At 48.5% G+C, this 26,433-nt stretch overlaps 2 protein-coding genes across 3 annotated transcripts in view; both read right to left on the reverse strand.

The window, feature by feature from the left end:
• Positions 1-26,433, reverse strand: part of LOC122364182 (sex determination protein fruitless-like) — a 106,854-nt gene that overhangs the window by 73,099 nt on the left and 7,322 nt on the right. The window contains exons 4-7 of one of the 2 annotated variants that reach the window (XM_043334320.1): positions 20,525-20,754; positions 17,943-18,812; positions 8,191-8,403; positions 367-2,532 (exon numbers count right to left, since the gene is read on the reverse strand). In XM_043334320.1, coding sequence (XP_043190255.1) covers positions 2,164-2,532; positions 8,191-8,403; positions 17,943-18,716 — 1,356 coding nt within the window. In that variant the 5' untranslated portion in view covers positions 18,717-18,812; positions 20,525-20,754 and the 3' untranslated portion in view covers positions 367-2,163. Of the gene's footprint in view, positions 1-366; positions 2,533-8,190; positions 8,404-17,942; positions 18,813-20,524; positions 20,755-26,433 lie in introns of those variants that run through there. The other variant, XM_043334319.1, reaches the window with a different exon arrangement.
• On the reverse strand, positions 23,594-25,867 carry LOC122364184. Its single transcript, XM_043334322.1, has 2 exons — positions 25,800-25,867; positions 23,594-24,149 (listed from the first exon to the last, which is right to left on the reverse strand). The coding sequence occupies exons 1-2, from the start codon at positions 25,863-25,865 to the stop codon at positions 23,799-23,801; spliced, it is 417 nt and encodes a 138-aa protein (XP_043190257.1). The 5' UTR covers positions 25,866-25,867; the 3' UTR covers positions 23,594-23,798.

Consider the following 26,433-nt stretch of genomic DNA (forward strand, 5'->3'; position numbering starts at 1 on the left):
AGCCGTCACACACGGTGATTTAGAGGCTAGCTGGTGTTCGAGAGGGTGGCATCAGCGCTAGTGTGGTACGTGAAAAGAGATGCTTGAAGTGACGCGAATGATATTTGCTTACGTGAGAGTGTCCGTCGAGGAATTGTAATGGTTGACCAGCATAACTTTATGAAAATAGTGTTTTGGAAATCCTGAACTGTTTAGCATTGCTTGATGTTTCAACTCATACATTGTTCTTATAAAAAATGCTTCAATTTATTTCTAGACACAGAGGTGAAGTAAATGTGGAGCTGTATGTATCTGCTATACATCATTCCGTCCATAAAACTATCCTTTCGAAATTCGAATTCTACCCGGTTCCACGCACCATCAACGAAACTTTATAAACAGTATATTTCAGCTCGATTTCCTGAAATATTTCAACGATCTGGCAGCGCGAATACGTCACACGTCAGAACGACGTTACGTCACGATTACGTCACACATATAAGAATGACGTCACAATTGAGTACATGCGTGGGTGTCTTGGCCGACCTTTTGTAAAGGTCCCGTTCTGTAGCTCGTCTTTACACAAGAATCACGAAGCATCGTGCGAACATCACAACCCTCCACGGCGAGAACACCTCTGAAAGGAGTACCTGGTCACAAGAGCGAAAAAGAGACAGCGCCGGCACATACGCATCAAATATGCGACGTATCACAGGATGGTCTTTATAAAAAGGACAGACGGGGCAGCGCCCTGAAAATTTGGCGCATCTGGAAGATACAAACGCCAGTTGAAAAGCAGGCACGCACAAAGATTGTATATACACCACCTTGATGTTTGGCCATGAGAGATCACTAATGAAGTGTCTACGTTTGGGAATCTTTTCTAAAAAATATTTTTACATGATGGATCCATCAGCAAATGCATGTTCCTGCAATGCTTTCTGTCCACTTAGCATTTCTCTTCGGAATGATGAAAGCGTGGGTGTGTGTTTTTTAGGGGGTACAAGTGAAGTAATAAATTTTGTTGTGTGCTGATCGAAGAAATACAGTATGTACCCAGAACGATATGGTTTGTGCTAATCCATTTAAGGCATTCTGGTTCGGTCATTTGACCCTCAGCTTTTAGAGTTGCTGCCCCTTGCTTAATGTTCAGCTTCCATTTTTTTTTTACAACACTGTCACAACCTGTTTTCCATTTAGGAAAATCGTCCAAATGCAAGGTTCCAAGCCGGCCACGCGTCGCACATCACCATTGCACAATAGCTCAAAAATTTCCAGTGAAAGTACCTGAGACAGCATCCAAAGACATTCACTAGGAAAGAACCGATCACCAACGTCACGAGATCTAGGGACAGAGGTGAAAAATCGCAAAAATTTGTCGTAAAATAAAAACAAAGCGAATTTGTCGCAATGATCATCAGACTACAGCCGTCATTGCTTTACATGGATCCGGAAAAATAATTACCGGTACACCGTGGTTAAAGGTGTACATATGATTCTAGCAAAATTCCGTCGAAATCACACACTTTGCGAGACAAAACTGATCATTTTCACCTCTGTCGGCCGCCTCCACTCGGATTTTGTCCCGGTCTGCGTCCTCGCACGCGACAGACTTCGGTGGAGCTTGGGGACGCAGCAGACGAACCGTAGTGGAGACAGTACAGTTCCCTGCACGACACATTGCACTCAACAGAACGCGCACGGAGAAGGATATAAAAATAAACCCCACATCCACCGCCCCTAAAAACTCGCCAATAAATAACCCTATATCACACTACATGTTCCCAGATTACCCTATACAGCAAAATGTAAAAATATCGTATAGTTTACATCGGTTCAGTCTGGATCTCCAGGTCTCTGCTAGGCAGACGTATTAAAGCTACGAAAATCACTAATAAAACATGTCTTGGGCCTCGGACCCCATCTTTGATAAAAAACAAACCGTAGAAAGACCTCTATCTCAGCGGGTGGCCATCCCGTTAGCATGGTGCCCGCACTGGCTGGAGAGACGACGTCTTCGACGCACGCCCCTCCCGATCGGAACATGTCACCTGGTCTTGTGCTCTCAGACGAGCTCATTCACTCGCCTCCTTGCGCCTGAATCGTAGCGCCGTGCGCATATTTCGTCAGCAGCGCGTCACTCATCGCCTTTGAACCAGCGTCGACGCCCAGCTTTTGCCGCGCTCACCGGCCAGTCATATCCACGGCCTGTAGCGTCGGCCAGCCGTTGCCATGGCTACCAAGACCGCTACCGGGCTCCTCCGCATCCGCCGACACACCATGCACCGTCTTGATGTGCTTCTTCATGTTATCCTTACGCGAGAAGGGCCTCTTGCAGACGAAGCACACATGCACCTCTTCCGGATGTTTGTGACGCTTCTCGTGACGGAACCGGTTGGACGCATCGGAGAACATTTGTCCACAGAACTTGCACATGAGGGGGGTGGGCGAGGGGAACGGTACGGCAGCGGCGGCGGCGGCGGCAGCGGCAGAGGCGGCGCGAGGGCGCCCCAAGAGGGCGGCGGCCGGCCAGCGACGTGGCGCCCATACCGACTGCGAACAGAAGGAGGAGAGCCGCATGAGTGAGACTGTGAGTGCTCAGAGTTCGAGAGGCGGGCTTTGGAGCGATCAGCTCAGCCGGCGGACACGGCAATTTTGATTTGGGGAGGGCGCTTCTACAGCGTCGTCTCGTGAAGCGAGGCGTCGAGTTTTTTTTTTTTTTTGTAAGCTCTGTATGCGTTGCGAAATTCTGTCTTCTAGAGTCAGAATGACTCCGTATGATATGAATCAAGTCTAGTAGGACTTGAAAATGGCCGAGATGTTTGATCTTCCAAGATTTCAGAACGCAATCGGCTGCCTCACCGGCGCGGGGCAGCGGCGGTGAGCGCAGCGCGCGCCACCTCGCGGTAACCCGACGAAGCTCTAGCTAGGGGGCCGCCGCGCGAGGCCGCTAGTCTACATGCTGCACCCACAGTCCCTCATGCGGCCTCCGCCATAGAGAGAACGCTCCACCGCTACCGCCACCGCCCCAGGCCGGGTGAGGAGCGCGACGCCGTGTCCTCCGGCTCATACCATCCGCTCCAGGTCAACGCGCATGCGCAGACCAGACAGCGCCCGCGGCGGTGCTCCTCGCTGGTGCGCATGCGCGCTGACCTGTCAAGGTCATGGGGTACACGTATACGGGAACACTAACACCACGACACACTAAGCAGTCAGCTACTCCCGAATGTGTATGTGCGAGTTAGCATTAGGTCTGTGCTTTTTATATGTGAGAGCATCCTTCACGCATGCATTGTGAAGAAATGGCGTAATGTAACACTCGCTATACGCAATCCGATTAGAGTCTGCTTATCTTTGCTGTTTGTTTATTTGTATGGAGGAAGTTCTTCCACACTCGTCTAGTAAATTATAGACATCAGCTAAAGTTAAATTGTCCATTTAATGTAATGGATGGTGTTTTTTTTTGCCATGATTACTGTAAGTAAGATGGATACATTTGTGCCATGTTAATGATCAATTTCTTTCCCATCTTACTTAAATTGTCCCCCTTGATGACAAATGATTATGAAGACAAGATCCAGCTTTCATGTTCCTAGAGTTAGACCAATAGATACATTGTACAAAACAAATGCCTATAAAGACACCTGACATTATCTTCATCTTTCCGTCGTGAACAAAAGCCAAAAATAACCTCATATCAACCGTCATCTAAATATCCAACCGCTACCACCCCTGTCTGTCCTTAACCGTGTCCTGATTGCACATTTTGCAACCTCTAGCCGCCGTTCCAGTCTCTTAAGGGAGTATTACCCTGCAGCGGGATGATAGGCAGATACAATCCACGGACTGTTGCCGGCAGGGACGGAGTTCGTCCAACCATCTGATGCCACGAACCGGTTACAGCCGCCATCTTGGACGAACAATGGAGTGCCAGAAGGGTGCTCGACCCGCGGGGAAACTTTGCGGATTGTGGAGATCTCGTCGGACAAGACATGCTGAATGTTGGTAGTAAAGTGGTTTCATAGCGAAGCGTTTTTGTTTGGCTGCGATCATTGCAGCGGGTCTTTCCAATATCTCTAGAATGGCTATAGGCTGGCTGGTTGGCGAAAAGTTTGAGATTTGTTCACTGATTACTAGCACTCTTGACACATAGATTGTGCGAAAAAAAATACGAGCTAGGCTAGTAACTTGTCTGTGGTGCTGACCACCGTATAAATGAGGCTAATCGAATATATGCTGTCAAGCGCGGTCAATCCAACGTCATCCGTCGTGGCATCTGTATTATGCACTATTTATTTCTAACCCGTAACATACTGAGTGTATATCCGGTCCTGCATGAGCAGAGCCAACAAAAGAATAGCAGGAGGAATCACCTACGATTCACAGCAATTGGACAAGCAAGCAAAGATGTATGCAAATACAAATAGTAAATCCCGATATTCTTCGAGCCATTCTTATATGGAGCTCTGACGTTTCCCTACACAAAGTAACGTCGTCATCAGAAGCGTTCATACCCCCACGGGACTCTACCAGATGAATTCAACCCCTATTGGATGAAGTCCGCCTTCACAGCTCGGGAATTCACGTGGCACCTGCCTCGGGCCTCAGGCGGACAGACAGACAAACAGACGGGGCTACGGAGGAGCCCCTATCGAGGCGGCTCTAAAAACTCCCGCCCATAAACACACGAGTGACGCGTGGCGTCATCGCTATGGCCGTCGTCACTCCCAGTGACCGCACCTCCCCTCCTCTCCCATCCCCTCCCACCACACCGACACACACACAAGCCACAACAGCTGCCGAAGCCTCATGAAGACGGCAACGACCGCCACAAGCGTGCGACGGAAGAGGAGCCAGGGAGGAGCCTTGAGCGACGCCGGCGGCGGTAGCGGCGAGCAGCGGATGTTAGGGCGGGGATGGTAGTGGAAATGCCAGTGGAGCCCTTCGCCACCTAACGATGGAAGTTCCGTTAACTCCACAGACCGCCATGGAACAGCGGACAGAGCGCTGTCGGACAGGTAAAATACTCGGCAATACGTGTAGGCACCTGACACCAGTTTTACTGGCTACTTTCGACGAAATGTATTATATAAGCGACAACCAAACAAACACGTCCCGTAACAAGCAGGCGTCATTACTAGTTGTGGGATTTTGTCAGGTAACTGTCTGTATCGGAGACTAAAAACCGTCTACTAGGTTATCATATGCCACTAAAGCGTGCGGTTCCGGGAACCGCCATCGCTGCCACAAACGACGACAATATTGCCTCCATTTGGTGCCGCCAATGCGACCGGCGGGCGTTTTACGGCACCTTCCGTGGTACTTTCGAGGAATGGGATTCCCGCACCCGATCCGCGAAGCTCCGGATTCGAGGTACGCGTTTCGGGTCAGTGTCTTGTCGGAGCCCATTTCTGGGTCGCCAGACAGCAAACCGAATGACTTGCTTCTCTCGTTCGGGTCGCACCATCTTCAAGAGCGGTCGATTCGACGTCTGGGACCAAGTCATCAAACCAGAAAGTCACCTCAGTCTCCAGGTAAACGCCCTTAGGAGGGTACGGAGAAGCGCTCTCAATATCTGCGAAGCGCCACCAGACACTGCGAAGAGACTAGCCGTGGCAGCGCTTCGAGGAGCTCCGCAAAACTATCAACTAACCACTGCTTCCCATCAGAATAGTGCCAGAAAACGACGAAAAGGCTACGACACAGAGTATTAACCCGCGCCCCAGTGGCGGTCTCAGCCAACTTCGCCCTAGTGAGGGGGGGCATATGTTACCACCCACCTCTAACTCAAAAAATAAGAGGGCTAGAAAGACGCGGTAAAAAGCAGTCGATAGCTCTCAATGCGTACGTTTGAAAGTATTTCGGCCATTTTTCACCTTAGAGCAATATTGGGGTCACCAGAGGTCATCAAAGGTCAAAATTTGCCAATTGTCATTATATTTTTCAGAAAACATGCCGCTATCTCAGGAACTATGGTAGCTAGAAAAACGCACCGAACAGCAAACGATAGCTTTTGAACTCTTCTTTTGAAAAGGTCATTATCAATATTGACCTCAGGTCAACGGTTTAGCTTCCAGAGGGCAAAAACTCCAAAAATAGCTGTTTTTACGAAAAGTGTTTTTCGACAATAACTTTCGACTACAAAAAGCCACGACATTTCTATTGCCAGAATCGTGTTCCCCTTGCCAAGACGCGTCGAATGAACTATAACTTGACCTTGAAAGGTCAACTTGAAAATTTGACCTCAGGTCAAGGTCATGACCTGACCGGAAAAGGTCATGTTGCATATCAGTCGATGCGTCTCAACAAGACAAACACAATGAGACCATCCCCAGCGTTCTATCTCTTTCCAATCGCGAGTTATGGGCAAAAAACTGTTTGTAGCCTCAAGTGACCTCGGATGACCTGTCTAGAGGCTATCAGCAAAAATGACACCTTTGTCATCACGAGTGGACTAAATCATTGTGATTCTGAAATATTTGGACTGTTCCGATGCGTACACACGGAACTAGAGGCATTTTCATTTTTCTCCATTGACTTGTAATGGAAAGGTCACGCCACTGAGCTGACCTTAGGTCACGGATATAAAAAATCCGAGATATACAAATTGTAGGCGCCCATAACAGCATGCAATCCACCAAGTTTGAAACCTTTCTGACAAACACTGCAGGCTGGACATGATTGCAAACTTTTTTTTAGGCTTGGTCAGTTAACTTGACCTGGTGACCTGACCTGACATGACCTGGGGTCAAAAATTTCACACATTGTCCAAAATTGATGTACCAAAAGCTACCCCAAGCGGCGCGGCGCTACGCGCCGCGGTTTTTTATTCACACGCAAAAAACGCGACAGGGTGGTAACATATGCCCCCCCCCCACTGGGGCGAAGGTTAAGAATGAAAACACGCTGGCATTCGATCATCTAAAAGACGAATTCATGTCCAGCCCCCTCTATCGGTCAACCACCTGACCGAAGGTAGGGAACCTAACGAGGGCGCCCGCCCTGCGCTCTCAGACGACGGAAAGAGCCACGTTGTCATCATCACAGCTGTTCGAACCGTTACGCGGCACAGGGGCGGAACAGTGCGCCGCCTCGCCACGTCTCAGCTCGAGGGAGCCGACCACCTGACGCTGCTACCGGTGACAGGAGCGGCGACGGGCGACAACAAATGAATGTGTCGGCTAGAGCGAGCCCAAACAGCGACGATTGGGATGAACGAGACGAGATGTGAGGGTCGTGTTTAACGAATGGTCTTGATCAAATGAAAGTTTGCAACCGAATAGCCTCTTACTTTTTCACTCGCATATCGTATAAGCTTATCAAATTCATGATCTTTTCATATAATTTTTTAGAACAAAGTTTATATTGAAGATCCATGGCACATCAGACGTGTGTGCAATAGTTCATGTAAATCCGACTTAATGTTTAAACGAATAATAAAAGGACTGCTTAGTCTATGTAGGTGCTGTTTGATATAAGTTCTCGTTAAAACGTTTCCATCCTTGCAGCATTTCCACTTTACAGCCACTTATGTTATCCAGTCTCGTGGCTAAAAAAAAAAAATATTTGCGAACGTGTCAACGAGTTTATCCCATCACCAGATCTACTATGGAGCTAAAGATCTGCATCTACCATTAAGGTGTAATGGGTGCGTGTGTGTGGGTAATTATTTACCGTTATCCCTTCACCATAACACCGAGAACCGTTGTGTAGAACTACTACTTTGTGAACCATGCGAGCTATTGTCTGTAGTTTTTAATCGGGTGTGTTCATATTTAAGCGAAAGATTACTACGCCACTTACTACAGAGCGTGATTGACATATTTTACGGGATATATCCCTAACCATTCAACAAACCGATATGTTCGTACACAACTCTTAACATAGATACTAAAAATTTGGTGCTTATCACTTGACATTGGATTGGCTTAAAGTGTATTTTTGTATTTCTTTAAACAAACATGGTTGCCTACGGTTCAAAAGGAACGTATGCCGCAGCACTTCAGTAAAATTGTCAGCCTCTTATACCAAATCACAGTGTATTGCCAGTGTGGATCTGCAAAAGCTTCCGAATCCCAAATCAATAAATTAATCCCCAGCTCGTGTATGTAAGCGTGTCGTGAGCCCCACAGCAGGTGTGTCACGAAGGCGGGCCTTCCCCCTGCGCACCTGCTGCCCCTGAGTGACCCTGGCGCCCCTCTCGGTACTCACCCCCTTCTCAGGACTGTCGAGCGGGTCGCGGACGTCTCCATTCTCGCTACCCCTCTCCGGACTGTCGGCGACGGTTGATCCGGCTCCAGAGGTGCCCGAGGCCCAGTCCGGGTCCGGAATGCCCAGGCTGGGCTCCTCTTTGACGCTGGTGGATGGTGTGACGGCCCCCGGAGACGGAGTCAGCGCATAGGGGAATAGTCCGGTCGGTGGTGGCTGGAATACAACAGGGGTTACATAGGGTTAGACTTGGTGGGCGTAGGTCATTGTGTCAAGAAGAGTAAGGGTGTTGGCAGAGTAGGTCGAGGCCATGTCTTGTGGTGTTAACACGTAGTGCAGATGACTGTTATGGTATAGATCGAATGGAAAAGTACTTGCATAAATGAATGCATGCCGTACTTTGCACATCATTCAATTATTGGTAATGACACCAATTAAGTGAGGGTCCGTAGCCGCTAATATCGAAGTTATCAATCAATAATCAATCAAACAACAATGCCAATATTTGTCACAGCGCATCCATTATGATGGGCATAACTATTGCACACAAACACTTCTCGCCTTCAACAACAAACACTTCTTATAACTTATGCAGCACAAAGCAATAACAATCACATAACATATAACACAACACTGAGCACGTCAGCTTCTTTTCACAAAGTACTAAGACTTACACCCAAAAAACACCCACATTCTTGCATTTTTAACCCAAAACATAGAACAAACCTAGCAGCCACATTGAAGAACAGGGCGGCTAAACACACCCAAAAGACAACAAAGGAAGACGTCAGATAAGGAAAATAAGCGAGGAGAGCGAGTGAGAAGGAGAAGAGGGACTAGAAAGCGGTGTGATGCATCCAGCACCCCCCGGTGGTTACGTGACGACGAGAAAGTCGGCGTCAGGTTTTCCCGAGCACAGGAAGATGATTTCTCGCGCACGGCGCGAAAAGAGCGCCTGTTGGAGGGGCCTGTAGGGAGTGGATGAGCCTCCTCCCCTCTCTACTCCGTCCTCTTTCCTCCCAAAACGTGACGGGAGAGAGTATGAGTGGTTGGGAGGATCGCGGTGTTGAATTGTGATGAACTGATGCATTTTATGGAAATGACAAGCAAGGACACGTCTCTTCAATAAAGGTCATGGGAAAGTACCTAATTTGAAAGGAACTAGCTAGCAATGGCGAATCGAAATGAAACCAGACGACCATGGAGGAATATGAAGCCGTGAGTCTGGAATGAGACGATTGCATGTAACCGACCGCGTCAAAACCCAACCCAATTACAAAGCATTTCACATGCTTCAAACGGCGCCACCTCCGCCAAGACTAGCACCGCGAGTCCGCGACCCACTACCGCACCCCATTCGCCACATTGGTGACACTCCACACCCGTGATGACAGTCTCTGATCACAACCAGCCCCAGACTTGGTGACACACTCGTGATGACACAGTGCCTGATCACTACCAGCGGTACCACTCGATGTCACCCCAACCTTTACAGTACCAACCGCGTGACTCCCAACCCAACTGGTGTGACCGGCGTGCACGGCCTCCCATCGAGGATCCAGGTCGAAGAGGAACGACCTCCCTGATGGCACGCTGGCACCACAGACGGCCGCGTCCGTGCGGGGCTAAAGGAACCCACCCATGGGTACCGCGGCGGCGGGCTGGCATTTTACGAGGGCTGAAGGCGCAGCACCGGTGTAACTCTGGTGTGCCAATGGCTTAACCGCACCGTAAAAGGCACCGCCAAAGAAGTGCAGAGATGAGTTCATGGTTGGGTTATTTCACAGGGCAGCAAATGAAGATACGCGACCGGTCATGGAGTTTGTATCCGGTATCCAGGAATAATTAGGTACAACCAACAGAGACATTGTCTTTCATGATAATTACATATAGTTATTAGCGATGGTATCTACATAAATGGCGGCTAAAAAGCGCACATATAACTGGATCTCAACAATGTTCTGGAATCGGAAGCTTCAGCGCATTACATACACTACAGCCAAACTTGACAGCATTACGCGGCTCATTATAATCACAGATTCATAGGAGAACAATGACGTCATTATTCGACACGCTTGAATGTACAATTTGCGAAATGCTGTTCCAGCGTGACCTCTCCTGGCATACATGGCGCTGTACACAAAATACAAGACCAGAATTGCTTCAATGTTTGCATACCAGCCATATCAGCATACAAAACATTCACGCACATAAAATCCATGAATAAACCCATCACATAAGCGCCCAAATATGACAGCAAACGTTACGTTTGACTGTACCCCGGTGTTGTAGAGTCATCTGTCATCACTGTCATCAGTGTCACATGTGTCTTCACGCGTGTCAGGCATGTCAGGCGGTTATCACCAGACATCACACCATAGGAGCTCGTGTATAGTGTGTGAGGCATCTTGACCGGACAGCTTTGTTCGATCACATACACTGTAAAAAAAAAATCACTAGCTAATTTTGAAATTAGGCATTTTTTACGAGTGCCTCCCTTGCTCCTCGTTACAACATATATGGACATTAGTAGTCAGAGCCATGCACGTTAACAATGCCGCTTGTGGAACAAATGCCTACGAGCGAGAACATGTTCAGGAACCTAATTTTGCGCAGTGTTAATGAACTACGCACAGCCTCACAGTGTTACCCGCCGTTGGCTTGTTCTCGGCCAGTTTTTAGCGTGTCCCTCAATTAGGTCATTTCGCTATTAGCTCAGCTGACGAGGCCCCGGCTGGCACCTACTAAACGGATATAACCTTGCGTGCAACCCCGCTTGTTGTCACGAACGCCTGCAGCTGGTAAACGTGCTGGCAAGCTTGCGTGGTAAGCGGCTTCGGATGGCTATGAGGATGTGCCTCATAGCTATCCTCGTCGCATGTTACAACCTAGGAGTCTGTGGCTGCTTTCAGAAGGAGTCCCCCCCCCCCCCGCTTCCGGGAGCCGGCGTCCATTTTGTGTTGCGTCGCCATTGCTGTGTGTGTCTGCCCAACTGCTCTTTGGCTTGATTGAAGGTGAGGCATCTTGTATCATTTGCTGTGTGCTCAACAAAAGTCATTATATGGTTGAGCTTCTTAGAAGATGTATAGTATCGCATAATGTTGCCCGTCGTTGGCAGAAGTGCGCCGGTATCGTCTATCCAAGTCAGAATAGCTATATGTTTGGGACTTAAGCTAGCTTGTGGCAGGAATCTATCACTTTATTCAACTTTAATTTAATCATTTTCCAGATTGGTATGCCTTATGATAATAATAATGTTAATATTCATTTTTTTCACCCATTACAGACTTCTCTGGTGAAGAATGGGGCCATGTATGTCCTGGCCTACCTGCACCCCGCGACTGCCGCCGGTGCAGAGCTAATGAAAAAATCACAAATGTTTGATGGTGGTTATTTAAGAAACCTTATTGAAAATTATTCAGTTAGTTGTTGTTGTTGTTGTTGTTGTTGTTGTTGTTGTTGTTGTTGTTGTTGTTGTTGTTGTTGTTGTTGTTGTTGTTGTTGTTAAAGTTATAGTTATTGTCCTGGCGTTGTTATTGTTCTCGTTCTCGTTCTCGTGCCCGAATAAATGTGCTGCAGCGCTACTCAGTCTGTTTACTTGCGGATGGCGGTCGAGAGTCGGGGGCACTGGTCGACGGAATTCCGTCGACGGAATTCCGTCGACCGTGCCTCGACCCCGAAGGCCAGTAGTGGTACTAGTTAACTAGTGCCACTACTGGCCTTGAGCTAGTACCATTACTAGCCTTGGGGGCTAGTACCATTACTGGGTATGGATTAGTAGGCAGTGGCTAGTTACCTTACCAGGCAGGGGCTGTTATGACACCTAGTAGACGCACTACCCACGCTATTTACGTGCGTGTTGTCAAACTAGGTGGAGCACGGTGGTCGTATGCATACGAGGCACAGCCTTGTCGAACAAGCTTGTTACTCGGCAACTAGCCTAAAATTAGCCAAATTTACACGCTCCTGCAATGTTATTTTTGCGCTGAGAATTCCTCTACGAGGGGCTTGTAAGTTTTTTTTACAGTGTAGCATGTAACTCGGCTATCGAGGAAGCTTAGGTATTCGCTGATTTAATGTGATACATGTTATGTCTGGAACATTATAATTGGATGTGTAGGCTTGAATTGGTATGACTTGAATTATAAGGTGCGAATTTCAATGCATGACCGACCTAATTATTTAAATTTGTGCGTGGTTGGATCCTTATCAAAAGCGTGTTTAAGATGGACCATGCTGATTTTGTAAGCTCAGAGGAGAGGAATTTAAGGGTTTTAAACGGACGTTCGCAAAGGCTACGCGGCCAAACTTGTGTTCATGAATAAACACAGATAATGATCCAGCTTCTGCCGAAGTTAAGTCTTCAGCGATCCATTTAGCATAGCCTAGCTTAGCTAGACCGGTAGCTCCTGGTATGGTTACAAGCAACAGTACCAAAACTCATTCCCCAGCATCTCCAAGCGCCGTCTTTCTCTAAACATGTTCTTCGCATCCCTCTTCCCCTATCAGTATCAGGTCATTGCCCTCCAGTGTATGCGGTGCGATACCGCTGTCTGGTGTGGACCTCTGCTCCATGATAGCGTCCCCTGGTCCCGCTGCGACCGGCCCGGGTCCCCTTGTTTGTATGTGGACCGGACCAGAGCAAACAGTCCGGCCAACGGCCTCTACGAGCCGGGAGGGACACCACGAGGACATGGGGAGGACACGGAGGCCCCTCCGACCCGGCCGGGCTCCAGAGGACATGCCAGGACAAGGGGTGGTCTGAGTACGTCAGAGGATATACATAGCGGACATACCGATCAGGACATGGGTGGCTACTCTGCTCTGCACGGGACACAATGGGAATAAAACATGAAATAAAACATATGTAGGACTGAGGGGCACTGACGAGTAGTGTAATTGGCATCAGTTAATCGATTATAAACTATTGTGAAGTTATTCCCGCTGGCAGTTTACAAAAAAGGTCTCGAGTCAGTCGTATGACGTCGAGTCACGTATGACGTCAGTGGAAGGACCAATGACGTCATCTGAGGATACTGACATAGGAAAACAGTGAGGGGAGCACTTGGTTACTCTGAACGCGTCATTCACTCCATTCTGGTGCAACATAAGGGGAATCAGGGGAGAGGTATGTGACAGTGGTTAGAAGCGGACATATGTAAGTGCGGTTCAGGTAAGGCAGGGTATGCAGACGTAGGTCATTCACGAGAATAAGAATTATTTAAGTTCAGATAAGTGCACGGTCGCTGGTTCGAATACAGAAGGCGTTCAATGCAGAAAGAGTGCAATTGTAGCTACATTTGTGCAAAACATGACTGTGAATGCAGGATAGCTTGAACATCATGTTCGATGTTATTACGAAGATACTGGCTCAGCTTCATGGCTGAAAATCGACTAGGTATTATCTATTCCTGACTAACCAGCGATCATACTCATTGAAATCACCCAACTCACTACCAGGAAATTAACCACTAATCGATTGTGGAATCTAAATATCAAGGATGTATCCTTCAACGCACCCCATCCTTCCGTTTATTCATTACGTCAAGCCCCTATTCCACGAACGCATTTTTCCGGCTCGGTGAGGTCGTGACGTCACGTTAGCTATTCTTCCTAGATCCTACCTTCCTGTACCCTACACTGCTGGGAGGACATCAAGGATATTAGAGCGAATCGTGCAAGTTTGTGCAGGGGGCGAAACGGAGGGGAGAAAGGAAAGGGAATGAGAAGAGGCAGGAAAGGGGAGTGAAGGGATGACTCATTCTTGGCTCCTCTCCAAAACTCTGCCAGACCTCTCCCAAATCCATACACCGAGCACCCACTAAACAGGTTTTCACGTAAAGAATCATTGCCACCTGTCCGATGTATCTTTGGTGCTATCATGCGAAGAGCTACTTCAATAAGCCGCAGGAAGAAAAAATTCGCTAAAATCATCCTAATCTCACATGAGCAATGAACAACATAGCCTTTCTTAGGGTAGCAGCAACCGAGAAACGAAACAGCTGATAGCAAAAAGCACCGGCCGGCGCCCCGGGTGACTGTCTGTTCGCTGCCACAATCGGGGCAACCGTCCGAGGCCGAACGACAGACACCGTAAACAAACTGTCGGCAGGGGGCGGGGGCACGGGGGAGGGGTGGGCGGGGGGAGGGGCACGGGGCAGGAGATGGGAGGGGGAGGGGAGGGGAGGGAGGGGAGGGGAGGGGCACGGCAGGAGATGGGAGGAGGGGAGGGGGGGATGTCGGTGGCGGCTTCATGGAGGGAGAATATGTTGTACTCAGGATAGTTGATCTATTTAAAAAAAAAAACTATATTTATATAAGTAGGAAGTCTAATTTTACCCATAAAATATTAGAAATTTAGCAAATATTGTATCAAATTTCCCACAAAAACTGTTTCCACATAAATACAACATGAACTCCATCCAAGCCCACTCTCCCAAATGAAAACACCACGAATATAGCGTCTCTACCGCCCTCCCATATTCCGTCTCAGTGGGGGGTGCCGGCCGGCCCGGCGGGGGCGGGGCGGGGAGGGGAGGGGCGGAGCGCCGGCAGGGTTGAGGGGGCGGGGGAGGGGTACGGGGCAGGGGTACGGGGCAGGAGGTGAGGTCACCGGACCTCGGGGCAGAGGGCGCGCGTCCGATAGAGACGAGGCCTATCGCAGCCGCCGCGCTGCTGGCGGGCGTATAGCGGGCCGGCGAGGGGTGCGGAGAACAGGGCCGGCTGTGCTTCTGTTTTTGTCCGGCAGAATGCCAGTAGATAACAATAATTCAAACACAAATACTAAATAGGTCTTGCTTTTGAATGCTTAATATGGTGCTTGGAGAGATATCATACAATTAAAACGGTTATATCATGAACTGTATGAAAACCCATTACTCAGGTTGCCTAGTCATCATGCATAAGCAGCACATCATGACACATCATGTCACAACAACCCTGTCATTTTACATAACATGAAACAACAATGTCTTCCTATTGTTCATGGATCAGTTATTTCTAATGATAATCTCACAGGCTGATCACTCCGAATATCATCCCTTCCTTCTATCCAACACGAGACCGCACTTCGCTATATTTACGATCCTTGTGACTTCGCTATATTTACGATCCTTGTGGTTAGGGTAGGGACGTCATTGAACCCCCCCCCCCCTCCCTCCAGGCCGTGTGGAGGAACAGGTGGCATGAGGCGATCGATGTTGGCAGGGAGGGAGGGAGGGGAGGCAAAGGGAAGGCAAAGGCAGACATGGCTGGACCGAATGGGGAGAAAGAGAGAAATATTAGTCATCAAATCGAATCAAAGGTGATGAGAAAGTTAATTGCTGTATATGACATACAACATTAAAAAGATCTATGGAGCTTGAATGTATGTTTGGAAGAAAGCAAACCCAGTAACTTCCGGAAGAAGTTAGCATCTTTGAACACCAACATGGTGCATTACCAACACATGTTCCGCAATCATGTAGTCAAAGGAAGGGAAGATCAGCTTCACATATCACAGGAACAGCCAGCATAATTACAACGGAAGTATACATCATCGAACAATAACAACAGCTCATGAACAGGAAAGGAGATGCGGGAAACATGGCAACCAAATTACCTACATCACACTACAACTCACACATTTCTTCAGAATAAACAACTGAACTCAGAACTCAGAACCGCCTGTCTGGGGGCAAATGATTCTATGCATGGTGTGCCTGCCTCAGTGACAATAATCATAACGCAAAGGGCTCGAATAAAATCGTTTGTTCAAAGTCTTCAGACTCATCTAGGGGGAGGGGTGGGTTGGGGGAGTTGGGGGGAGGGGGCGGAGGAAGGCAAAGCCCAAACAACAGCACAGCGGTACGTCCGGTGTTCAAATAACGTCCATAAAAACCGGGCTCGGGGCACTGAGCCGTCGAGCATTCACCCAGTCGAGGGGAATTTCACCAATGTGTACGTCACAGGAGGGAAGGAATGGGAGACGGAGAAAGAGAGAGAGAGAGAGAGAGAGAGAGAGAGAGAGAGAGAGAGAGAGAGAGAGAGAGAGAGAGAGGGAGAGGGAGAGGGAGAGGGAGAGGGAGAGGGAGAGGGAGAGGGACAGTAAGAGAGGGAGGAAGAGAGAGAGAGAGAGAGAGAGAGAGAGAGAGAGAGAGGAGAGAGAGAGAGAGAGGGGGGGGAGGGGAAAGGGAGATAAAGGGAAAGCCCGATTTACTTAGAATGGCTCGGTCCTGTCCTATCATTTAATATCAGTCTGATTTTTCAAAAGGTGGATGACCGGCGTCGCTACGTAGCGCGGTGACTTCAAAGCGTCAAGCGAAAAAAAAAAATACAAGTCCGAGTACTACGAGTGAAGACGACACTGGAATGTTGCCGGAAACCTGCTCGAGGAATGCTAGAAAGCAATTTTCTCTGTCACGAGGAATTCCTTGCAGGGGAAACAGGAATATCGTCAGCAGGTCCGTCTCGAACAGTGCCGCATAACTCGGCGACATTTGGTGGAAAAAAGTACGTAAGTCTCCGACCTGCAGAGCCGGTGCAGGCCAAGATGGCTGACCACTCCGGTCGAGAATAGGACTGAAGCTCTGCATTTTAACCAGATTTGCTGGGGACTCGGCTAGAGTCCTTCGTAATCTCTTCCTTTCGGAGGCGGTGTGCGGAATAGTTTGCAATTTTACCGTAGTTCGTCCATGGAACCCAAAACGGGGAAGACGTTAGTTACATAACCGCGATTGTTATTTTCTTTGACAGGGACGTGAACGGTGTCTGAACCGAAATACGCAACGGCATGAAACGTGTCCTAACTCCTATCCAATATCAATGACACATCGCGGTTACCATTGCCACCGAAATTACCATGGCAACAAGATTATCCATAATGCAAATGCCCTCACGACAGCCTCATAAAAATGTCCGTTCCCATACCATTTCAGGTTTTGATAAGCTACCCTGAGACGTTTCCAGGCAGCCAATGATGGACGAGGAAGTAATAAATTCTGTTTTGCAGGACAATTAAACACCACACCGAACACACAGCCTGAAAGTCACCGTCTGTGAGTGACTGAAGAGTCGACGACCTCGCGGAGTCGGTGCTCAGCCGAGGGTGACTCGCTGCGAGTCGGCTGGCCGCATATGGCGAGTCGCCATGAGTCGCTGAGTCTGTGACTCGACATGTGGGCGGCGAAATGGCATGACGCGCGCCACTACTGCCGCTGCTGGAAGCTGCGCGCCGCGCGGCAGACAACTGGGAAACCCCACCATCGGGAGAAAGCCAGCCGCTCAGGACGAGGCGCTGTCGGACGATCGTGAAAGGCCCCGGGCAACCACGAGGGTGAAGAGAGAAGGGTGCGGTGAACGGTGAAAAGGGGACGGGATCTAGGGTAAGTGGCAAGTGCTAGAGGGTAATACTTTTGCTAGGGCTATGTCACGAATTATCTTTTCCTCATCAACAGAAAGTTCTGTGATTTGAATTTCGGAAGTCTAAAGAAGGGTTAATGTTAACCCTCAAGCCCCAGACAGTACCATCATTCCGGCGCACGTACACCAACAGACACAAGGGGGGAAAGATCAAAGAAACAGAAAAGAACATATGACAAATAGAGAAATAATACCAATATCACTAAGGCACAAACATTCAGAACGTGGCACTGTTTGCAGTAACACCAGCAATAACACACTCACCACACCAGAACACACACAATGGACCAAATCGATCAGACCACGAAGGACGAAACACCCACCACCGAACAGGACAAAATCGCCCTTACACTCACCGTGGCGATGGCTAGGCGCGACGGTCCCGCCTGCTCAAAGTCCATCGATTTAGCCTGGTAGAGCGAGGCCGGCGTGACGCCTTCCGCGGCCGCTTCAGCCCCTGCGGGTGGCCAGCCTGCACCCAGCTTGCCAAGCGCCGTGGCCAGCAGGCTTCGGTTGGGGTTAGGCCGATCCGCGCGTTCGGCCCTCTCAGCTCTCTCAGCTCTTTCGGCCCTGTCGGCTCGCTCCGCCCTTTCGGCACGCTCTGCGCGCTCCCGTTCGGCGCGTTCGACGTCAGGGGTCTGCGAGGGGGTCGGATGCTCGTCTCCGTTGGTTGTCGGAGGTGGCGGCTCGTCGGCAGCCGGAGCGGAGTCCCGCGTGTCCGCATCGGACTCGACGACGGGCTCGGCGGCTCCAGAGCTTCCCCCGGAGTCCTTCATCGCGTTATCGGCCAGACCCTTGATCTGAAGACTCTCTGCCGTCTTGAGGAACTGCGCCAAGTCATCTTGCTGGACGTTTATCTCTCCCCGATACATGAACTGCAGGAGTGACTCCATGTCACAACTTCGCACATCCTTCAGGAAAACAATCGGATGCTTACAGGGATTCTTCATCAGAAGGTCCTGGAAGTAAGGACTGCACGCAGAAAGGATCACCTTGTGTGCTGAGAAGCTCTGTCCCTCGCAGGCTAGTGTCACATCGATAAAGGCCTCCTGGTTGAGAAGATAATCGAGTACAGAGACCACCGTGGGCTGGTGGTTGTTCCATTTCAACAGGAACTGAGAGTTCTCCATGGTGGTGGGTGAGGAGACGGGCTGTCCTGATGGAAAATTGGGCGGTTCTGGTGCGGCTACACGTTCAACGGCTCAGTAACATTGCTTGGCGGGTGTCTGAAACAGAGAGGCGTCGGTGTCAAGGGTGGAATGGGCACGAGTAACGCGGAGAGGTCATCGAAATACTGTTCGTGCACCATGCATTGAGCGGTTATTTCTGGTTTGCGAGTAACACGCGTATAGGTAACATCACTTTTTATCTGGAATGTTTCGCAAACGTAAAAAATATCGCAAGAAGACGAGTAAATTAGAAGAAAGTAATACGACAACTTAGGGAGCAAAATGTCCCCCAGACCAGACCTTCGTTGCTTTTGCAATCAATGCGCAACCAAACATCGCCTCTTGATACATTTGAGCTAAATGCTCAAAGACTTTCACCACGAAGCATTGAAACAAAACAAACTGCTCTAAAATTCACCTAATTAAAATGAATTAGAGTAGATTGCTCTGAAAAAAATCGTTTATTCTGTATTCAGTTCAAAGCGAAACAATGGACTATCGATCTACTACGGAATGATGATAACGGATTTTCCGGCAATGGCGCCACAAAAGGGCTAGTTGGTAATTAATTACGGAACTTTGGAGTGGTAATTTGGATTTCCCAAAACACTGTTACATGTAAGCATTGTCATAGGCAATAGACCAAACATGCAGTCCACTATAACCAGGGTGTTAACGGGACCAAAATGGGGCTAGCTTACAACTCCAATTGCGTGCACACGAAATGACTCCATGCCACTCATGTTAGAACGAGACACTGCGAGAAGACGGTATCTATAAAGTAATAAATTGGTTTTAGCTTCCGGACAGCGGACACGGCAGCACTAGCATAAAACGTAGCAACGATATCATTCGATCACTCAAAGTTTTGAGCGATCATTCAAAACCTACCTAAGCGTCCAAAAGCGGACGTTCCTTTCCGAAACATCCCACATTTTTCCGATCATTTTCTTCCCCAACTAATAATGCAGAGGATACCAATTTCCTTTTCCGTGAGGCCACCCCCGACAAGGAAAGTGTCAACAATTCCCTACACCGTCCCCCATTTCCTGATAGTGCTCCCCGAAAATGGTGTAACACTTCACCAAAAAATACACCGGCAGCTGATGTAAATCGAGTGTACAGTCGCACCGAATTTCAACAACATCCGGCTTCGGAAAAAGTAATATCGGGTCCGTTTGGCAAGGTGTCGTCGAAAAGAAATCGTTTGATTCACGTCCCGTCGGTTTTAACGCTGTAGGTATATGTACAATAGCAGCCTTTTCTAAAAAGAGACTGTATGCAATGTTTCTCATTTCTATTCCCAAGTGCGCGCAGACTGCGAGCGGCACGCATAAAAATGTCACAAAGTAGACCGTTTAACGATGTACCGTTCGGCAGTCCAGCCCCTCTGAACCGGCGCAGCCTACTTATATCGCACCTTCGTTTACTATTGCCAAACCGTTTTGCAACCACTGAATTTTTGAAAACATATGTTGTGTTACAAAGTGAGGCAAGTTACATCTCATGGCTCAATTCCAACGGAACACTGCTTTTTGGTTCACTCTCACATCTTGGCCCGAACCCTTTTACCGTAACAGCTTCGAAGAATGCCAGGTGACAGGTGCAAATATCGTTCCTTGTGACAAACCACAAACACTAACACATCATGGCCCTCATGGCAGGCACTACTACAAAACTCCAAACAGAAATCAGGAAACTTGCACACACAAACCCCTCTACCATCAACCCACCCATCCCCTCCCACCCCACCTCCCTCCCTTTCCTACCTGTCCACGGATCCCGGGCGCGGAGCGGGCACACCCTCCCTCGGCGCCGACTGCCGAGCACCTGCGGCCTGGCCGGACGAGGCGCCCGCTTCACCCAGCCCGGCGGGCGGGTCGATAGGCGCAAGGGTGAAGGACCGCCGTCCGCCGCCGCCCTCGCCGCCCGCCGCCGCCGCCGCCAGTCGCGCAGGAAGGCGGAACTTAGCAGCCGCTGGCGATGACAGTGTTCGACGCTGGGAATAAGGTGGGATCGAGTCAGAGGGAGGTGGATGAATGGTGGGTGGAACAGGTGTTTTTGAGGGCGCGTGAGGTGGTATGGCAATGACAAAATTGATAGGTTTATTGCGAATATGGTCATGGGATTGGGCACTGAACTTGATAGTGTTATCTACCTACCCTGGTTTCCTCAGATTGTTTACTATTATTTCATTATTTTTTTAAAAGATAATGTGCGAAGAGTTGTGTGAAGCTAGTTCCACATATAAGCTCTCCTCGGTCAACGCGGATATTTGGTGCCATCTAGTGTGATTTTTCAGCATGGCCCGGAAGTTCGGAACCCATTACGTTACACATCCAGCTGAATTTCAGCATCCCTGGCCTTTGGTCCACGCCGGACGTTGTGATACCAAGGACAGGGCACTGGCCTATGGCGACATGCGTGAACCTCCGCACGGTTCAAACTTGTCGGAAGTTTGTAGCGCCCCCAGTGCAGGGCAATTTCTCGCAACGAGAAACCAGTAAGTAACAAAGCTCTGGATCCATCAATTTATATTTCTCGGAGTTCAGTCACCTAAAGTTGAGTTTGATCCACGTGCCCACTCTCCACCATTCTGCTCAACTTCCGAACGGATGGTCGTAGAAAGACGAAGAAAGCGGTAGTCGAAAGCTCTAAGCAAGACGTGTTTTTTTAAGCAAGACGCTTTTTTGTGAGATCACCCGTCATATGAGCGTCTGGCGAAAAATCAAAATCGAAAAAAGCATTTGTTTCGGAATCCAGTCGGTGCAGTCCCTCTTTTCCACACGACACCCTATTGTTGCAGAATTCGGTATGCAGTCCTATATAGCCTTATAACTTTTCTTTCTTCCATTTGTAGACTCACAAATCTCATCTCAGCGGACTGCGGAAAGGTATTTCATTCAGTGGACTATCGATTGTTTGGCTCTCACCTTCCACCTCTTTCGTTCACGAGCTACACCGTAGTTACTCCGAGGTCGATTTCTCATCCACTGTCGCTAGGTTATAAAACGTTTGATGATCTCTTACCTCGTCCTTTTAGACCTTGTCCAAAAAATGGCCGAATAACTTTCGATAGACATTCCTGTCAGCTCCCGAATCTCGTTTACCTAACCTACCTCTTCCCAATAAGTTGTTCGGTTTTCACATCTGGGGCAAGGAAGGATCTGTCCTTCATATGTTGGCGCCCTTGTCATGAGGATATAATGAGGGCCCCATATCTGATCGCAAATCTTCATCATTCAATGCACACCTTCACCTGCTCAGTGAGGGAGCAAAAATTTGAAAAAGGTCAACTTTTCCAGTCGAGCACTGTCAGATGCTGGTTGGAGGAGCCACATCCAAGACGATGCTTCGCGGACCTGTGACCAGGCCACGCCATCTGTCGGTGAAGAGCTCAACCATTCCAGACTGGTTCGCTAGACGGCGGGGCGCCACAGGCACCGACAGGAGCCAACGAAATATATCAGTTGGATGGTTATCTTCAGAGGACTAGTGTGTTCACATGAATTCGACCCTAAAATATCTTTCCAACCAGTGTACCTACTTGTTATGAATTTAAAATGTGGATGAATATTGGCAACAGTTGAATGCGAGCTAGAAAATAAACAAATAGCCAGCACGGAAAGCAGGTCTTTGTATAAGCAGCCCCTTAGTTTCTGCACTAGCGCTCCATTCGGAGTTCAACTCAGCCCAATGTCTCTCCTCTAAGTCTTCTCTTAGAAATAGAATCAGAGATGAAATACCGAAAGGACCCAGTGACATGCCTCACACCAGTAAAGAAAGAAAAACGGGCTTCACTAGCGGTAGATATCTAATTCCCGCGGGCATATATGTGTATCAAGGGATAATATACGCAAATTTCATGGTGACAAAAAGAACAATAATGTACGTACACATCCCCATTGGCCATAACTTGGCTCTAGGTGACGCCAGAGCGAGCTAGCAGAGAAGCTCAGATACTGGCACAACGTTGTCCAATGTCCACCCTAGTCCAGGTGGCGCTGGCAAGTAAGCGCGACTAAATGGGGCAAAAATCACCACGAAATTGTTAGAAAGGGGTACCAGTTCTTGGCTGGAAAGTAGGTTTGAATCAGAACATACGGGGACAGCGAACGACACTACAACCACGGTTGTGCGATTTAAATAATTAGTTTTTCTTTTCCTTCACTCGCCACTTGGATGCATTGTTTGGAATATATTTGCTACAATGATTTGTTCTTCCTTAGGTATTCAGGTATGAACATGGTACATTTCACTCGTTCAGATCCTTGCAAATCACGATAAAACTGGTAACATGAACACACTGCGCAAATCATGATGCAAAAACGTGACATTTGAAATAAGCGTGGCTGAAACCTTCGAAGTTAGAGCCTAGCTTGATTCTAGTGAGGTGAAGAGGCGTAACTTTGGCTGGGCCGAGCAAATGTTGACATGAAACTGATCTCACCAGGTTCTAGTCAGTCTGTCTGTAACACTACGGTGGGAGTCATTGTTGGTAAGTGATCCCGGTTCGAGTCTTTGCTACAGCTACCTCTATGCAGACAAATAACTACAAGCAGCATATCTATACAGCGCAAATGAATCATCAAACTCATAAACAGCCGGAGAAGTGAGCACAAAAGCAAGCATTAAAAGTCGACATAACTTAGTTCTTGGCTCCTACAAAACTGTTTAAAAGATAAGCAACTAGAAAATGCGCAACAATGCATAGTTAAAAATAAAACATCGGCTTCGGGAGAAATGCCACTTTTGTAGCCAAACCATAGGAGCATGAAACAGAACACAAGCTTCACACACGCATAGTGACAAAACGCATTCCCTACTAAGAATAAATCAACTCTGATTGTTTGTAACGCAAAAAACTTATGGTATAATCGTACCGATCACGTCCTTCTGTTCAAACAAGTTGCCTTTTGTAAAGTTCTAAACAACAAAACTGTCTGAGTGTTCAACAAAGAAATCGGTATCCTTTTCCACCGAAGCGTCACCGTTCTTCAGAACCTTCTTCGCGGCACAAACTCTCATCTCAGCGACGGTACACTATGTAGTATGTACCTCAGCACTCTCCTGCTTAGGCGTATCTGAGGAGTCCGTCGCATGACTGTCCACCATTGGCACCTCATCAGTGTGCGTTGCTTGTTCACCAACGCCCGACTCCGGCTCGGTGTTGGAAGGAAGAGCCTCAGTCTGTCCACCCGGCTCCTGCTGTCCGTTGACATCCCACCCACTGAAGCTGAGCTCCGGGTACTCCAAGCTGTTGGTGTTGTATTCCACTAGTTCCTGTTGTCCAGTACAGGTGAGAACAGGACCCCCGCTGAAGGCGACCAAGTCGTTGCGTAGCTTGCGGCGACCGTTTCTGAACTTGTTTAATAGCCTCATTCTTACAACATTCTGGAAAGGAGTTGTAAAACAAATTAGTTGATTGGAGATGTTACACATGAGTGCATCGGTACCCATCACCATTTCTAGAGCACAATTCTGAAAACTTGGCAATAAGATCGTAAAAAACAATCCTAATGAAAATAGATCAAAATGTAACAACTCATAACTATAACACATTAAGATTGATTTGATTATTAACAACTGTTTCATATACTATACGCGCTGATGTATCGTATTCGATGATATAATTAACCCGCGCCCGGCTGGGGGTCCTGGATTTCCACGCCCTGCTGGGGGGGGGGGGGGTGTTTGAACACCCCCCCTTCTAACTCGGCTCCTGGGCCACGTAGCGATACGCGGAAGGCGGCGTTCGAAAGAGCGTCAAAAATAATGAGGAAATCACTTCGGTCAATTTTTTGGTCAGGTCAAAGGTCAGGTCACCAGAGGTCATTGAAGGCAAATTTTCGCCGATTTCCAGGTCGAATGTCGAAAATTTCCAAGAAGCCAACGCATAACTCGGGAACCAATAGAGCTACAGCGCCGCGGAAAAGCGCATTCGATAGCCCTATTAACGCCCTTTCTGAGTAATTTTCTCAGATTTGACCTAACGTCAACGGTTTTGCCTGCAGGGGGCAAAAACTGCAAAAATAGCCAATTTTTTCGGAAACAGTTTTTCTGCAATAACTTTTGACCCAAGCATTGTACGAGCTTACTTTTACCGGCATCGTGTTCCTCTCGTCAAGACGCATCGAACGAACTATAATTTGACCTTGAAAGGTCAACTTGAAAATTTGACCTCAGGTCAAGGTCATGACCTGACCGTAAAGGGTCATGTTGCATATCAGTCGATCCGTATCGTCGAGCTGAACACATCTAAGGCGTTTTCATCGCTCTAGCATGCCTCTATCAAAAGTTATTTGCGAAAAACTGTTAGATACCATTCGTGACCTAAGATGACCTCAGGGCATAAACAGGGGTCACAGACACCATTTTCATGTTCAGTGTGTCTAAACCACTTGTAATTCAGTGGTTGGGAGTGTTTATAATGTCTTTCGTCCAAAACAGGCGCATTTCAATTTTCTCCCATTGACTTATAATGGTGAGGTCGCAAAATTGACCTGACCTTAGGTCATCGATATCAAAATTCTGAGATATACATTTTGTACATGCTAATGCTCTTAGCAATCGCTGAAAGTTTCAAAGCGATCGGTCACTCGGTGTAGCTATGACAGACATTGAAACTTTTTATGAGGTGAGGTCACTTCGAGTGACCTGGTGACCTGACCTTGAATGACCTTGGTCTGAAATTTTCACAACATGTGTAGAATTGATGTATGATAAGGTGTACCAAAAACGGCGGCGCTCCGCGCCGCCGTTTTTGAGATATTCGCGAAAAACCACAGGGGGGGGGGGTGTTCAAACACCCCCCCCCCCCAGCAGGGCGCGGGTTAATTCAATCTGATGCCTCTCTCTCTCTCTCTCTCTCTCTCTCTCTCTCTCTCTCTCTCTCTCTCTCTCTCTCTCTCTCTCTCTCTCTCTCTCTCTCTCTCTCTCTCTCTCTCTCCCTTCCCTTCTCTCTTATCTTTCCCTCTCTCTATATGTGCCTCTGCAAAATCAAAGCCCACCCGGAGACAAACTACTCTTGAATTAGATACTTACAACGAAGTGCTGAACGTCATTGCCTTCGGCAAGGTACGGGAACTGGAAGACCAGCGACAGGCCCATTTTGTTGTACTGTAGGAGGGTTCCTTCTCCTGTGCCGCCGCCTATTGCTCGGGCGGCTATATGTTGGCAATGAATGAACTGCCGCCAATGAATGGACTGCCGCTCCGAGACCGACTGAGTCAGAGTCGGAAGTGGAACTCTGCCGCTGCGAGCGCCCGCGGCTACAGCTCACGCGCCTTGGGCTATTTGCCGTGCTCTGCGGCGACGGCTGTGGCAGTGATGGCGGCTGCTGATTGGCTGGCGCTGCGACGCCAGGGCAGCCGCCGATTGGGTTTTCTCCTGGAACCTTCTCGGACGAAAGGTCGTCTGAAGGTCATTGTGATTGACGGGGGGATTCGGTCTGGAGCGGGGGGCTAGGGTTGGATTGGGAACTTGGACTTGAACTGAGCTTTGACTTTGGTTTCGAACTTGCCAATATACTTTGACTATGCTTTTCACGGCCATGTCTACATTTGGTGGCAGCGGTTAACGAGCTTCGCTCTTTCGTAACAAGTCTTAATTATGACTTGAAGTGAAGAGTCGTACTTACCAAGAGTCAAGAACGGACTGAGGATGAAGACGTTCTCGA

The sequence above is a fragment of the Amphibalanus amphitrite genome, unplaced genomic scaffold (genome assembly GCF_019059575.1).
Source record: "Amphibalanus amphitrite isolate SeventyFive unplaced genomic scaffold, NRLGWU_Aamphi_draft 000660F_arrow, whole genome shotgun sequence".
Taxonomy (NCBI): Eukaryota; Metazoa; Arthropoda; class Thecostraca; order Balanomorpha; family Balanidae; genus Amphibalanus; species Amphibalanus amphitrite.

Excerpts from the sequence above, each read along its gene's own strand:
- LOC122364184 (XM_043334322.1), bottom strand. The coding sequence starts at position 25,865 with ATGGGCCTGTCGCTGGTCTTCCAGTTCCCGTACCTTGCCGAAGGCAAT. Across the intron at positions 24,150-25,799 it reads ATGACGTTCAGCACTTCGTT|AATGTTGTAAGAATGAGGCT; the intron begins GTAAGTATCTAA and ends ACTCCTTTCCAG.